This window comes from Ovis aries, chromosome 1, assembly GCF_016772045.2.
Source record: "Ovis aries strain OAR_USU_Benz2616 breed Rambouillet chromosome 1, ARS-UI_Ramb_v3.0, whole genome shotgun sequence".
Lineage (NCBI taxonomy): Eukaryota > Metazoa > Chordata > Mammalia > Artiodactyla > Bovidae > Ovis > Ovis aries.
Window position 1 is genome coordinate 177,720,937 of NC_056054.1, and position 15,174 is coordinate 177,736,110.

Sequence of the window (15,174 nt, forward strand, 5' to 3'; positions counted from 1 at the left end):
GTTCTTCGTACATTGAGCTCCCTTTAATTCATAAAACGTGTTCTCAGTGTTTTCAGATTTAAAAATCGCATTAAAACGCTATACTCTTTGAATAAGTCAAACTGAGGCACGGCGGTTTCCCACCAGGATGGAAGTTTCTGGATGAAATCCGCCTGGCAGCGTTGCAGCTCCCAGCCCCGCCCCTCCCGCCCCACCAGACAACTGTTCCCCTCCGGGCAGGGGCAAAGTGGTTTGGCAACTCCTGACAGATGGACAGCTGACAGAACGGACTCTCCCACAGGCCCCGGCCCCTGCGCAGCTGTGCGCGGGTCCTGTGCGCAACGCCGGCTGTCCCCCGGAGCAGCGGAGAGAATCGTGCGGCTGAGAAAGCAGCTCTCCGCGGGAGGGAGGCGGGCGGGCTTGACTGACACCGGAGAGGGCTGGCTTTTTGGAAGGCTCTTAGCAACGGCCCTGGTTTGACCCTCCTCAGCCATGAGAAAATCGAATCAGAGTACCCTTCTCCCAGGCGCTTGTAGCATCAGCAGCGCAACGTCAAGGGGGGCCTTCCTCCCTGCCTGTTAATTACCTGCTCTCTCCCATCTCAGGGTTCCTGCCTTTGCAAAAGTGCCTCTGGGAGGAAGGAAGAAACGACTCCCACCCAGCCCCCTTGCTGCCCCAGGGCTTCAGGCTTAACTGTGAGTCCTGGTGCGTCGTTTCGTCTTATTGATAGGCGGGACTGAGAGGTGGCATCCAGTCCCCCACTCCCCAGCCCCCACTCGTCCACCCCCACCCGCCTCGGACCGACAGGGGCTTTATTCTAAGAGTCACTGGCGCTTGGCTGCGCTTTCTCTCCCGTTTGTAGGTGAAACCCCAGTGACTTCATTGGCTCCTTGATTTAAACCACGCCCGGCTCTCTGCCGGCTTTGCTGCTGCCGGGCCAGGCGGCCCAGCCACATCCCAGAACCGGGTGCAGAGAGCCGAGCGGCTGCTCTATTGTGTGGATGCCTCGCGTGTCCTCTCTTCTCTTCCAGAGATGGCTAACAGGGGCCCGAGCTACGGCTTAAGCCGAGAGGTGCAGGAGAAGATCGAGCAGAAGTACGACGCGGACCTGGAGAACAAGCTGGTGGACTGGGTCATCCTGCAGTGCGCCGAGGACATCGAGCACCCGCCCCCGGGCAGAGCCCATTTTCAGAAATGGTTGATGGACGGAACGGTAAGGACTGGCAGCGATCCTAGTGAATGAGGGAGAGCGGTGGGCAGGGAAGCCCTCCAGGGTCTCCTCTTTTTACTCGAGGCTGGCTGCCGGAGGAGCTGCGGCTGCCAAGCTCTTGTCTCGTGGGGAGGGAGATGGGAATGCCTTTATCTCTTCGGGGATGGACGATTTGGGCTCCCTGCTAGAATTCCCTCGCTAGATTAGAGGACCCTCCGCCCATCCCAGACATCACAGCTTGCTTCTGAGTTGCTGGCAGATTGGAAGCCCTTTTGCTCTTTCCAGCGAGAGTAGAGATAAGTATTTCCTTGAGATCTTTCCAGCCTTCTTGGTGCATCAGCTCCTGGAAGGGAGACGGGGCGGGTGGGGGGGGGGATCCCTTCCCCCAGGAATAATAGGTTGGTTGCATAGTAAAACAAAGGAAGGGGTGGAGGAGTAGGTCTCACCACCTTCCCATTCTTCCTGGAGCTATCCGCCTTGGGGATGCTTAGTGCCTGTCCGTTGAATGGGTGGGTTCTCATGAAACTGAAGGGAATCCTTATCTGATAACTGCTTTTCTAAGGAGATGCTGCTGTGTATTTGGGTGGATGGGGACCACAGGCTCTGCCGATGCCAACAAGCCGGTCTTTTCCCACAGGCTGTGATTTACTGTTACATAACTGCTGTCCCAGGCTTCTGTTGGGTTATGCCCAGCGCTTTGGTTATAGGTATCTAGGGGGAGCCACCCAGTTTGGTTCCTTTACATATCATTAGCCCTTATCTGATGCATTATTGAAGCCTGATTCTGATCTGCCTTTTGATGGAAGAAATAGTACTGTATCATTCAGCCTCTCTGGAAGCCACTAACTCATCCCTCCATTGAAAGCTTGAAGTCGTGACTGCATCACTGCACACATTCTCTCTCTAAACATTCTTTCCTTCACCCAGAAAAAGGAAGGGAGGAGTTAGGAGGGAAGATGATTCCCAGGCTACCGGCCTCACCATGGTCAGGAGCAGCCAAGGATGGGTTTTGGGGATTCAGTGTGGGAGCCTGGCCACCCAGCTCAGAGCCCATGCCTTTCTGGGGTGCCAGATTGGCCAAGGCCCAAACCTGTAGTCTGTGCCCTGTGGGGGCCAGGATTCACTTTGCATTTAGGGACTAGTAAATACAAAGGGAAGCACTGATTCTGTCCCCCACCCCTACCCTTTCCCTCCTCAGGTGTTGTGCAAGCTGATAAACAGTTTATACCCACCAGGACAAGAGCCCATTCCCAAGATCTCAGAGTCCAAGATGGCTTTTAAGCAGATGGAGCAGATCTCCCAGTTCCTAAAAGCTGCGGAGATCTATGGTGTCAGGACCACCGACATTTTTCAGACCGTGGATCTTTGGGAAGGTAAACAGCTTTCTCATGCCTTCGGCTCATTCTCCCCTCCCCCCACCCTCTTGCTTTTCCCTTTGTGAAACCTGCCCACAGTGTTCTTCCGTGTGCTCCCATGCGTGTGTGCGCATGTGATTTGAGTGTGTGAGAGGATTATCAGCTGTCACCAGGCACACTGTTTGCCTCCTACTTTGTGATGTTCTATTCCAAGTGTTCCTCCTCTAAGGAACACACACCTCGGGACACAGCAGGGACCCAGCAGACTAAAGGCATAAACAGAAGCCTCTGTGGAGAGGAAGCTAAAAAGGCTGCATGGATGCCTCTTGTTTCTCTTACTCCTCCCACAACGTAATTTTCTCTACAAATGATAGCTCCTGGAGGGGATGGGGGTCGGCAAGTATGCTTCTGACTCACCAGCAGCCAGGGTTATAGACAAAGCTGCCTGGTGCAATTTTGTCATTCAATCTGAGAAATAAGAGCACCCCAGCCTTTTATTAAATGATTACCTGGGAGGTTGATGACTGTACCTTCCAGATGTGTATTTGCTCAGAGGCAGTGACAAATGATTTTTTTCTTTTATAGCTGTGAATTGATTTAAGAAATCTAACAAGGCATAAAAAGGAAATCAAGTTTCTAGACATATTTATCAATCCACCACCATTAGGGAAAGTGGAGATACCACCAGAGAATGTGGGACCCATGGTCATAGGGCTCAGAGTCCCCTGGAGCCAAATGTACACTTCCATCCAAGCATGTTTTTCCACAGCAGGCCTGCCGCGGTGGGGAGAGGGAGGGACTTGTGTGAGCAGGGCTACCAGGTTGATGCTTCGCTCTCATACTCAGTCAGTGGTTCAACCAACAGCACACTCAGGGCAGTGACCCAAGTGGCTCTGCTGACAATGAGAATGGACAGACTTTCCTGGGATCAGGAGACAATGATATGTGAAGGGGTATTCAGATGATGGTTGAACCATATTTCTAGCAGAGGACCATTCTATTAAACACCTTATAAAGAAGCAATTGCCTCCTTAATCCTCACCCCCCCAACACATACCCTGTCTCCTTGTCGTGCAGAGAACTGGCATTTCCTGTTTCCTTCACAGATAAGTACTTAAAAATCCTAAGATGCCCATCAGTTTATCAGTCATGTTTTGCTATTATTTAGAAGCTCAGATATTCAGACCTTCGGGCCAGGCCATTGAACCTCATGGACACTAGCCTCCAAATCCCCGCAGAATGTCATCGTTGAGCTTTAGTCCCTGCTTTATAGGTCAAAACTATGCTGATTTTTCCTTGATAATAGTAGCTATTGCTTATCAATATTTTCCTCAACACTAGGCCCCGTACTATTGCCGTTCTGCCTCATACCAATCAGTTCTGCTAACAGTTCCAGGAGAGGGGGTGTTGTCGTATGATTGGCTAGTAATTAGCAGAGCCAGGACTCAAACCCAGGCTCTGTGATGTCAGAGAGTAGGGCCTTCACTGTCTGTATGCCGTGATTTAGCCAGCATACTGTTTCCTTCCCCCACACCACGAGTGTGCTGTTGAGTCATAACCGTGAGTGAGGAGACGAGGAGGAGAGGGAGTATGATTCAGGGCTGTGTGGGACGGAAGGTGAGAGCCCCTGTGCTGGCAGGTTTGTGTGAATTGAAGGGGTCCCAGTGAGTCCCCCCACCCCACCGAGTACAGGAAGTAGATAGGATAAGGAAGAAACTGGGAGGGCTGGGGGAGGTGGGGAGCCCGAGGGTGCTTTTCTGTGCTGAGGAGGCTTTGCTTGTCTTTCCTCTTTTCCAAAGACCACACAGGTGGACTTTAGGCACAGGAGGTGCTAGCAGTGAGGGGGAGGAGGACAGGGGGCAAAGGTTCCCTGATAAGTAGAGTAGGTGGTGATGACACTAGAGCTCACCCACAATTACTTATGTATATTGTACTACCTGTCCCAACCCTGGGCATCAGCTAGCTCTCAGGGAAGAAGGAAGTTGAAGGGCATCAGTGTGACAGTGGGCGCCTGAGATGGGGTAGTGGAAGGGTGGGCTCCAAGGCAGGGTGATACTTCTAGAGAAAAGGGGAAAAGCAGACACTCTAAGGTGGACAAGTGGGCTCCCAGGGCAAAAGAAGGGGCTATAAAGGACATAAGGAAGGCAACTGATTACTGCCAGGGTGCTGTGGCTGAGATGCTGTAGTCAGGAGAGCTGGCATAGAGCAGATACTTGAAAGAGTCTAGAGGCTCCAGGGCCTGGTGGGCCCCTCCATGGAGGAACAATTCAGGACTGAGTTTGGGAGGTTCATTCTGTGTGCTAGAAGGGATACTTGACATCCCCCAGGAGCCCTGTCTGCAGCTTGGGCTGGTTACCATACAATGGAGCCAGAGGCAGGAAAGTGGGTTGCTTTGAGCAGAGATGGGGGAGCATTGTGGCCCTGGGTGAGTCCAGGAGTGAAACCCATGGACTAGCAGCACCGACAAGCGCAAGGCTGGATCCTTCTGCCAGAGCTGCTGGTCCCCTGCGAGTCTGGGGATGAGTAAGCTGGCGTCTAAGGGATGCTGCTGGGCAGGCTGGCAGGTGTCGATGTGCCTATGTGCGTGAGAGGCTATCCATGTTTGTGTGCTCAGCTATTGGACTGGCCATCCCCTTAGCTTAGTTTCACATTCTTCTTGCTCTTCTGCACCTGGCCTGTGGTTTTGACACTGTCATCAAATTTCACATTACTCACATTCACTCCAGATTCCACGCATTGTGGTCATGGTAGCTGTGGCTCTGAGGGGCCAGCCCTCCTTGCTTGGGTACTTCTCTTCCTTGTCTGCAGGCACTTTATACTTGACAGCTCTCAGTCCCTTGTCTCCCCTGCTTGGCATCTTCCTAAGTAAGGCTCTGCTTGCCCATGGCTGCCCAGTGACTCTGTGCTGCTCTTATGTCGCAGACGAATAAAGCCGCAGGAGCCCAAAGCTTGCCAAATGTCTTCTCTTTTAGCTTCAGTTGTTTAGACAAGCAGACGCCCCAGAGGTATCCTCTATCTTGAAACCCCTTTTAGATACAAGGTGGAATGTTTGGAATGGATTTGGGGGCAACCAGAATAAAAGGTTCAAGGCCTTAAGAAGGAACCCAGGGCTGAATGGTCTAAAAAAACAACCCAACTACAGAGATATAGATAAGGTTACTGGAGTTCCCCTTGAAGGAAGCTGGGTGACCTGTTCCTTTCAGTGGTAGAGGAGCAGTGAAGGCAGCTTAGAGCCATGGAAGGAGAGGTCTTTCTCATGGATGGGAGAAGGTGGATGCCTGGCGGGTTTGGGATTCACCCTGGGTCCCTGGAAAGGACAGGTGGGGCCATCTCAGTTGTGACTCAGGAGAGCAATGGAGGTTAGTTTTCAGCATCTCTTCTGTGGAGGGAAAGAGAGAAGGAGAGAAAGGGAGGAGCCAGAAAAGGAGGGGTGTCTGTGTGTGTAAGAGATAATGCATGAGAGAAAGTGAGTATGCTGGTCACAAAGCGTGCAAAGAAATGTCACCCTGGAGGGTAGGAGAGTGCAGGCCCCTAAGTCAAAAATTAGACCACCAGATTCAAGCCTCTGCTCCACCATTTACCAGTGAGCTTTTCTAAGCTTCTATTTTCTCACTTGTAAAATGGGAATAATAGTATCTGTTTCGCAGGGTTGGTGTAAGGTGTCAATGAGACAATGCATTAAAAGTGCTTAGCACAGTGCTTCTACTGTGGAAGAGTAGACCATAAAATATGATAGCAATTTTCAAGTTACTATTATCATTGTCTCTTTAAAAAGACTAATAGAAAGTGAGGGCAGCAGGAGCAAGGCTGGGAAGGGCACATGTTCTGTCTGGAATGAATGGACTTCATTAAGGGCCTCACACAGCAGCTGGTAGGGTTGCCTGGAAGACCTTTTCTCTCTCTGTCATCTCCAGTGGCTTCACCTCTGGCCATTCTCCAAAACGAGGGGCCGTATTTTTGGTCTCTTTTTTGACTTTTTCTCACCTCTAAGGTCATTAGCCTTCTTGTTTTTCCCCATGATGTAGTATTGCTTTGCCTATTCCAAACTGAGGGGTCTTGATACTATGGGAAGAAAGTGAGTTTTAGCGTCATGCTCCAGACCTTGCTTAGACTGCTTAGTTTCTCAGAGGCTCAGTTCCCTTCTCTGTAATCAGCTCTCCCCTTGTAGGATTCTTGCAAGGATTAAATGTGTAAAACACCTAGCGCGATGCCTGGCTAAGAGACACCTAATAAACATTGGTTTTTTTCCCTCTGCTGTCAGTCCATCAGTAAATATCCTTTTTGGTTCCCGTGCATAACCAGGCGATGAGTATTAGACAACCTAGAATTCTAGAATGTCAGAGGAGGCAAGACTCAAAGATCAATCACATCTGATTGCTCTTCCCCATAATCCTACTGATGAGGGTCTGGGACACATGGCTTTATGCCGTCTTCGTGTTCCCCTCCTTGATGACTGAGTGTCGGCGAGGTTTATACTGAGGGTGGAGTGCCTGGAATATATTCCAAATATGGAGCCGTATATGTTCTCTGGGAGGTGTCACTATATGTGTCATTCCTCAATAGCAAGAAAAGACGGGACTTTTCACCAGTCTGAGAGTTGTTCGGGGACATTGTATGGTACCCATAGTGACTTGAGACATTACAGAAATGCCTGCTGCTTGAAGCCTCCTTTTCTCTCAGAGCAGCCATTACTGCATTTACTCCAAGCACTGCTCACTCTGGTGTTTGGTGGGCTCTTCCTTTAGCAGTGGTCCTTCAGCTGCCGTGTGCACCAGAGAGAACCTCCTGTTAGGCTTGTGAAAACCCAGATTAGTAGACCTCAGCCCCAGAGTTTTGGAGGTATTAAGTCTGGGGTGGGGCCTAGGGGTTTGCATTTCTTACCCATTCACAGGTGATACTGCTTCGGCTGGTCTGGGAACTCCACTCTGAGAACCACTGCCCTACAGAATTTCTCAGGGAGGCAAGGAGCCCAAACTACCCTCTGACGCTTCCCCCTGGTCTAAAGCAATAGTTTTCTACCTTCAGTGCCGAATTGAGGGTTATGCCTAAATTATTACTCAGGAAAATAAGAAATGTTTTTTTCATCCACTGACTGCTTTCTCTATAAGTCCCAAAAAGATTGGAAAAAAAAAAAAACAACAAAAAAGCACCCAGTATTCTAAGAGCAACAAGGTGGAGTCAAGAATACGTAAAATAAAAGTAATTCCAAAGTAAGAGCTTTGAATGTAAGACTGAGTATTAGTATTGAAAGCAGAGTATCCAACCTGACTATACCTGCCCAGATGACTCCTCTGGCCTTGTTTCTTTCTCTTTAACTTTTTACTTTTTTCTACCCAAAGACATGCATAACAGAATGACAATAATTTTTAAATTAAAGGAACAGAATCCTCGTTCAGGTATCTTTTCGGTAAAAGCCTTCAAACGCTATGGGCACTGAGGTTCCTTATAATGTAGAACCCTTGGCCCGCCCCCCTCCCCTGGACATGATCCTTTAATTGCTGGAGTGTAAGACCATACCGGGGAGACACTGCACTGTGATAAAGCAGTAAACAGGGAACGGAGTGCTGTCAGGTAAGTTGCTTTGAGAGATTCTGACAAGGAAAGCTACATCGCCACCATCTCTTTTTATAATTGCGAGTCTAATATTAGTTTCCCCGATGACAGGGGGCTGGAAGGGCTCAGGAGCCTGATTAAAATCCTGAGCTGTTACTGTAAACGTGGCCCCTCTCTTTTGTGTATCACTTTACGTCTGTAGCCAGTGGTCTCAGATCACCACCTGGACTCTGAGCTTCCCTGGTGGCTTAGCCAGGAAAGAATTTCCCTGCAGTGCAGGAGACTCAGGTTCAATCCCTGGGTCAGGAAGGTCCCCTTAAGAAGGAAATGGCAACCTACTCCAGTATTCCTGCCTGGGAAAATCCCATGGACAGAGGAGCCTGGAGGGCTATAGTCCACGGGGTCGCGAGAGTTGGACACGACTTGGCGACTAAACCACCACCGCCACCTGGACTGTTCATACACTCCCGGCATCGAGAAAAGTTCCCAGCACCTAGTTGGTAGTTTAGAACCATTCTCCTCCTCCCCGTTCTTCCTCTTTCACCCTCTTTTTCTTGGAGAAATAGCCTTGAACAGCAATTTCAAGCTATCTTGTCAAAATGTCTGGGGTAGTTTTCAGGAAGCAAAGCAATTCCAAGCTTCTGAGGTTCTGAGCAGCCTCCCCAATGTTTAACTATTGATGTTACTTCTGACTTTGTGGAGAGTAGCTCTGAAGGAAGCAGTTATTGCTTAACAACTTTAATTTAGTACCTACCACATATCAGACATTGGGATGTTTTTAAAAATTAAAAAAATATAGTATTGGGGGCAGTGCTTGCATGTCCATCTGGCTGCATCAGAATCATCACAGGAGATGGTCCCAGGATGTGAATTTTCAAGATCCTCAGGTAATTCTGATAATCGGTCTAGTTAGGAGTCACCAGGTAAAACCCGTGTTTCTTAAATTTGTCTGATGGCATGAATCATATGGAAAGATTATTAAAAATACAAACTCCCAGGCCCCACCCAGGACTGCCAGATCAGTCCCTCCAGGGAATGACCTCAAATTTCATTTTTTTTTTAAAGAAAGTCAGAAATTTTTATATTTTTAAAGTGATTCCCCCAACCCCATCCGATAAATAATTCCAGAAGTTTGGGAAACTATGTCCTAGAGCAGGCTGGGTACTAGGCAGATGGATGTGCGGTTGTGATTCAGCAGTTTAGCTTTTACTGCTTTATAACTGGCTCGCTTCACAGATCTTTCCTAACCTCACTGCTCCTTCAAACATTTCAATGCTTGACTCTCAGTGACAGAAATCAACCTCCCAAAACAGCTCCCTTCTACCCAATAGCACTTCATCTGAGCTTCTGAACTGGCAAGAGAAATGAGGCTGGAATAGAGGCTCTCTTCCCATTCTGTTCACCCAAAATAGTAGAATTCTTTCCAAAGTGTGCCTTTTAGAAAATAAAATAGACATGAACTGGTTACAGAAGGCAGATTTCTGTTCATTTATATTACTTAATCTTGACAATAATTATTTTGACTTGATCTGCAAACTGGTAGGGATCTCTGGGCCCCCAACTGCTTTCTTTTGCTTTAATCTGACTAGGGTTGAGAAATTATTCCAAACAAAACAAAGATTTGAGGTCATTTGAAATTTGTGCCCCAGATTTTATGGGGATTTTATGCCTGTGGGAGATGGCAGTGTGGTCTCCTAGACTGTTTGTGGGCTTTGCCTTCAGACAGACCTGAGTTAGAGCTTGGCCCTGATTTACTTGTTGGGTAGCTCTGGCAAGTTAATTAACTTTCCTAAGTTTAATTTTTCCATCCACCTGTTGGGAGGAATCATACCAAATCCATGGGGGCCAGTGAAACTGTTAGTCGCTGAGTTGTGTCTGACTCTGTGACTTCACGGACTATAGCCCGGCAGACTCCTCTGTCCATGGAATTCTCTAGGCAAGAATACTGGAGTGTGTAGCCATGCACTTCTCCAGGGGATCTTCCCGACCCAGGGATTGAACCCCAGTATCCCGCATTGCAGGCAGATTCTTTTCCATCTGAGTTACCGCTTCACAGATGGCTCTAGTGGTAAAGAACCCGCCAGCCAATACAGGAGATGTAAGAGACATGGGTTCAATCCCTGGGTTGGGAAGATCCCCAGGAGGAGGTCATGGCAATCCATTACAGTATTCTTGCCCAGAGAATCTCATGGTCTGAGGAGCCTGGTGGGCTATGGTCTGTAGGGTCACAAAGAGTTGGACACGACTAAAATGACTTAGCAGCAACAGCTACGAAATGGAGGTCACAATCACATATAATGAAGTGTTTTTGAAGTGAAAGTTGCTCAGTTATGTTTGACTCTGTGACCCCCATGGACTATAGCCTGCCAGGGTCCTCTGTCCATGGGATTCTCCAGGCCAGAATCCTGGAGTGGGTTGCCATTTCCTTCTCCAGGGGGTCTTCTGACCCAGATATCAAACCCAGGTCTCCTGCATTGCCGGCGGATTCTTTACCAGCTGAGTCACATGGGAAGCCCACGATACTGGAGTGGGTAGCCTATCCCTTCTCCAGGGGAATCTTCCTTACCCAGGGATTGAACCCAGGTCTCCCACATTACAGGCATATTCTTTACCATCTCAGCTACCAGGGAAACCAATAAAGTGTTTAGCCTATCATTTATAACAAATCTCTTATCTCTGGACCTTTCTTTTTTTAAAAAAGTTTTTCCAGTTTTTCCCTGTCTAATGCCTGTTTACCCAGCTTCTTCTGCCCAGTCACGCAATTTCTTCCTTTCAGACGCTTCTGGCTTGAGGGTGGGGTGGGATTTGTAGGTCTACATTCCTGGATGTCTTCCCCTTGCCCCCAGCTTAGTTCCCTCTCTCCTCCTCTCTGGGCTCATGCAGTGTGTGTGTTAGCCCTATGTGATGGGATGGGGGCTGGGTCTATGGTTTAACAGAGCTTGCTTCCCACCCCTGGCACCAGGGTAGTATCTGTGGCTGCTTGCCAGGTGCCAGGCTCCACATTTTCCCAGATCCTGGACATGCCAGATGTGCTCTTTCCAACCACCAGGCACAGATTTCCGGTGTGCTTCCCGTAGAGAGTGGAGATGAGTGATGTACCCAGACCTTCCTAAGCGTCCACGTGCTTCAGCTTCTCAAGGTTCCCTTTAACGGCTCACTGCTTGAAAGCAAGCCCTCTCCTTATCTCCTCCCACAGTGATCTTTCAGAATATCATCACGACAGTTCTATCAAAAAAAAAAAAAAGTATCCTATGATACAGTGACAGTCACAGAAATGCTTTAAATCTGCGGAAGAGAGGGAACATTCTCATAACCTCTTCTCCATTTCCTCTCTCTGACTTCTAAGTATCCCTTGGGCCCGCCTCCTTCCATCTGCTGCCCAGATCCTCCTTTCTCCACCACCCCAGCTGTTCCTTGCGTCTGGTGTGGGGCTCTCCATTGAGAAAGTTTCATCTCTGTATGTATTATCCATCCCTCAGGGCCTCACAATCCAGGAAATCATCCTGTGGTTAATGTGGGCAGTGGAGGAGGGGGCGGGGAGAGAGCTGAGGATCCGCTGTCTCTCTCTCCTCTTTAAATAAATGGACATCCTGAACTGGACTTCCTCTGCGGGCCTTAATAGTTTATTTTGTTATAGTTATGCTACATTCTCACTTTTTGTCTGCCTTTCCCCTGCAATTCTGTATTCCCTGGGGATGAGGCTGCAGCAGCCTACCCCGGGGAGATTGCAGATGGTTCACTCAGTCTCAAGAGGAACTTTAGTGTCTGCCCTTAACTTTCACAGCCCCCTGCTAGACTGAACACTGCACCTCTCCCCCAGCCTGGGGCTTTAGCTTCTGCACTCCACACTTGTGCCGTACGTATGTCTGTGATCTGGTTCTAAATTGTGGAGCTAAGCACAGTAGCAATTTCTCTTTTCCTTGTCCAGGCCATGTCAGCCGGCTAGAAGCGGGGAGGGAGAAAGGATGGGAAGAGGAGACTGCCTTGTAGGCCAGTTGTCCGCTCCGTGGGTGAAGGGTCAGGGCTCCTTCGGTGACAGTGTGCCCCTTCCCCTTGAGTGAGGGGGCATACCTCTCCTTCACTTTCTCTCAGTCTCTCCTCCTCTCTCCCTCCCTCACTCTCTCTCCTGCAGGCTATTTATTTATTATCTCCATTTAGCTCCTTTCAAGCAGCACAAAATGAAGAGCCTCTCACCACATCACACTGGATGCTCTCTGTGTTGATTTGCTTGTCTTCATCTGCCAGGCCTCCAGCCCAAAGGACCAAGTGAATACTCGATCTGATGCACATGGGTGATTTTAGACCCTTTTAACCCAGATAAAGTAAAAGAAAGAATCCTCCTGGGGTTTGGTGCAGTTCATCCATCCAGTCAGTATCTTTCCAGTTTCCTTTTCTCTTTTCAGTCCGGAGGAAAATCTCCTGTGCAGATCCCCACGCCAGTCTGCCCACAGCACCTTCTCTCACCACTGCTGTAGAACCCTTAGAGGCTGGGGCCTCTGCTAAGGGCAGGGACCCACCTCTGTCTGCGCTGCTCAGTTATTGGAATGTGTTACGCATGCAAGTGGGAATGGGTTCGAGCCTGGGTGTCTCTGGGCATGCACCACATAAAGAATAGTCAGGAGATTTTTGTTGTTGTTCCTTTCTGAGGAGTTTGGCTGTGGTTGTCTTTGGGCCACTTTGAGGTGTATTTTGTATGCCTCTCTCTCGAGGGTGCTCAACTACAGTTTCCTATGAGAACTTCTTCCCAGAGGACCAGCCCCATCCTCCTTGACTCCTTGGCCCCGACACACGCTTGGCTTTAATCTCTCCATTGGCTTCCAGGAAAGGACATGGCGGCCGTGCAGAGGACCCTGATGGCTCTGGGCAGCGTTGCTGTCACCAAGGATGATGGCTGTTACCGGGGAGAACCGTCCTGGTTTCACAGGTAAAAAAAGGCCTTTTCAGTCACACGCTCTCCTCTTCCCTGGGCCGAGGATGATTTTCACAAAAGTGAGCATCTGAAGCCTTGGAGCTCCCCGGAGGCTGTTTGGACACAAAGTCCAGGCTAGACACAGGCAAACACAGCCCCACAGCTGAATCTCCCAGAACAAGGCTAGACCGATGCTGCCAGTTCGGGTGAATATACCACCAGAGCTCTTCCTGCTTTTCAGATACCTGACTGCTGCAGCTCACTGCCCACATTATGTCTCTCCTGAGACGGAGCAGAACTGAATGGCTTTTCTCACATCTGCCTTGATGTCTGAATTTGGTTTTATTATGAGCCAAGTTGCCCTGAATGTACATATTTATTTATTTATTTTCCCACGTAATGAAGGGAAAGTATGTTTTACTTGTTGGAACCGTCCTGTCCTCCTAGCATATCCATTAATAGCATTCTGTGTCACTCTCAGAGGTGGCCTGAAGTGGATAATAAATTATATCATCGTGTCAGTAAAGGGCCTTTTCCTAAAGAAATTTGTTTTGCTGTTTGTTTGGGGCAGAGAGAGGTAGCAAGGGAGCTTAAAGTTAACCCAGTAGCTCAGTGGGGGATGAAAAGAGCACATTGTACAGATAATTGACCCTTCATTCCTCTAATCCCCTCTTCTTCTTGGCAGTTTAAAAAGGTACCAGCTTGTGGCAATTTAAATGAACCTGGTCTGAAAAGCTCCTAGATATTGCCAGGTAAAACCCTGGTTTCAGCCCCCATTTTGTTAGTGACCTACCGTGGTCTATATGGCCCATAAAACCAGCATTATTTACGATCTGGCTCTTCACTAAAGCTCGCAGACATCTGTCTAGGGGAAGAAATTTCACCTCCTTAACTCACTACATCCCTCAGCGCTAAGGTGGAATGTTCATCCTTGGCCCTATACAGAAAAGGGTTTAGTGGGATTAATGAAATGCTTGATAAAAAGGAACTGATTTTAATTTTCACAAGGGCTTGAGGTAACTGATGAGAGGAGAGACAGGAAAGCTGTCTGAGAGTAAAATCTTCAGAGAAGCAGCACCAGTTCTTTGCTGTGGAAATTCTGGAAATTCACTTGAGGAGTATAGAGGTTGTATATCATAGTAGGGCCCATCTGTGGTAGGGTCCTGGCCCAGGTGGTACCGTAACCCAGGGTAGGGTCATAGCTCAGGGTAGGGTCATAGCTCAGGGTAGAACCATAGTTCTTGGCAGGACTGTGGTTCAGAATAGGGCCTGTCCTTCTAATTGGTGGCCCCCAAAAGAACATGTCTAACTGCATATCTTGGGAAAGTTTTAAAAACGGAATGAAATTGTTCCATCTCATTCCCTCTGCCCAGGAAAGCCCAGCAGAATCGGAGAGGATTTTCCGAGGAGCAGCTTCGCCAGGGACAGAACGTAATAGGCCTACAGATGGGCAGCAACAAGGGAGCCTCCCAGGCAGGCATGACCGGGTATGGAATGCCCAGGCAGATCATGTAAGACGCCACGTCCCACGACCTGTAGCGGGGACGGAAGTGCCGCATCGTGGTCTCTATGATAAAGAAGTAGTTAGCCACCTTCTGACCTTCTCAAAGCCTCCTGCCCCTGGTTTTTGCAAGTGCTGCGTTTCTGCTGCGAATCCACGTTGCCTACTGCTGCCACCTCCTGTTCATTTAGAACTATGCAAAGACTCCGCTTCCTCTTCCTCAGCTCCTTTGCCCTAGAAGCCTTCGTTTGTCTGATTATTTATTTATTTATTTGCCAAAAATTTCCCTCCTCAACTTGCAGAACACACCTAATAAACAAATTAGTCTTGTGTCTTCAAATGTAAAGTTTCTCCTTTGTCTCTAGGGACTTTGCAGGCAGGGCTGGTCATTTCCTTCAAGAAGCCAGCAATATGGAATTAAGCTGTGTTTATAGCTGTAGAAATGTAAGTTAACTTTGAGGTAGCCCTTGCAAGGTTATATTGGTCATCTTGACAGTTGCGGTAAAACGTTTTGGAACAGTTTTGCCCACTCTGACAGCCTGAAGCCAAGAGCTCAAGAACAAGGTCTTTGCCCCCCTCATATTTTTTGAGTACCTACCTTATGTTCATTATGCCAGACTCTGGCCAGGGAGTCAGGGGGACGACACAGAAATGAGCAATCCAAAAC

The 15,174-nt window shown here is 48.8% G+C and overlaps 1 protein-coding gene across 1 annotated transcript; it reads left to right on the top strand.

Moving 5' to 3' along the window:
* The first annotated feature begins 220 nt into the window (after positions 1 to 220).
* TAGLN3 (transgelin 3) lies at positions 221 to 14,847 on the top strand. The gene is made up of 6 exons (XM_027979919.3): positions 221 to 354; positions 585 to 684; positions 1,011 to 1,192; positions 2,388 to 2,562; positions 12,919 to 13,021; positions 14,380 to 14,847. The coding sequence occupies exons 3-6, from the start codon at positions 1,013 to 1,015 to the stop codon at positions 14,519 to 14,521; spliced, it is 600 nt and encodes a 199-aa protein (XP_027835720.2). The 5' UTR covers positions 221 to 354; positions 585 to 684; positions 1,011 to 1,012; the 3' UTR covers positions 14,522 to 14,847.
* Positions 14,848 to 15,174: the final 327 nt, after the last annotated feature.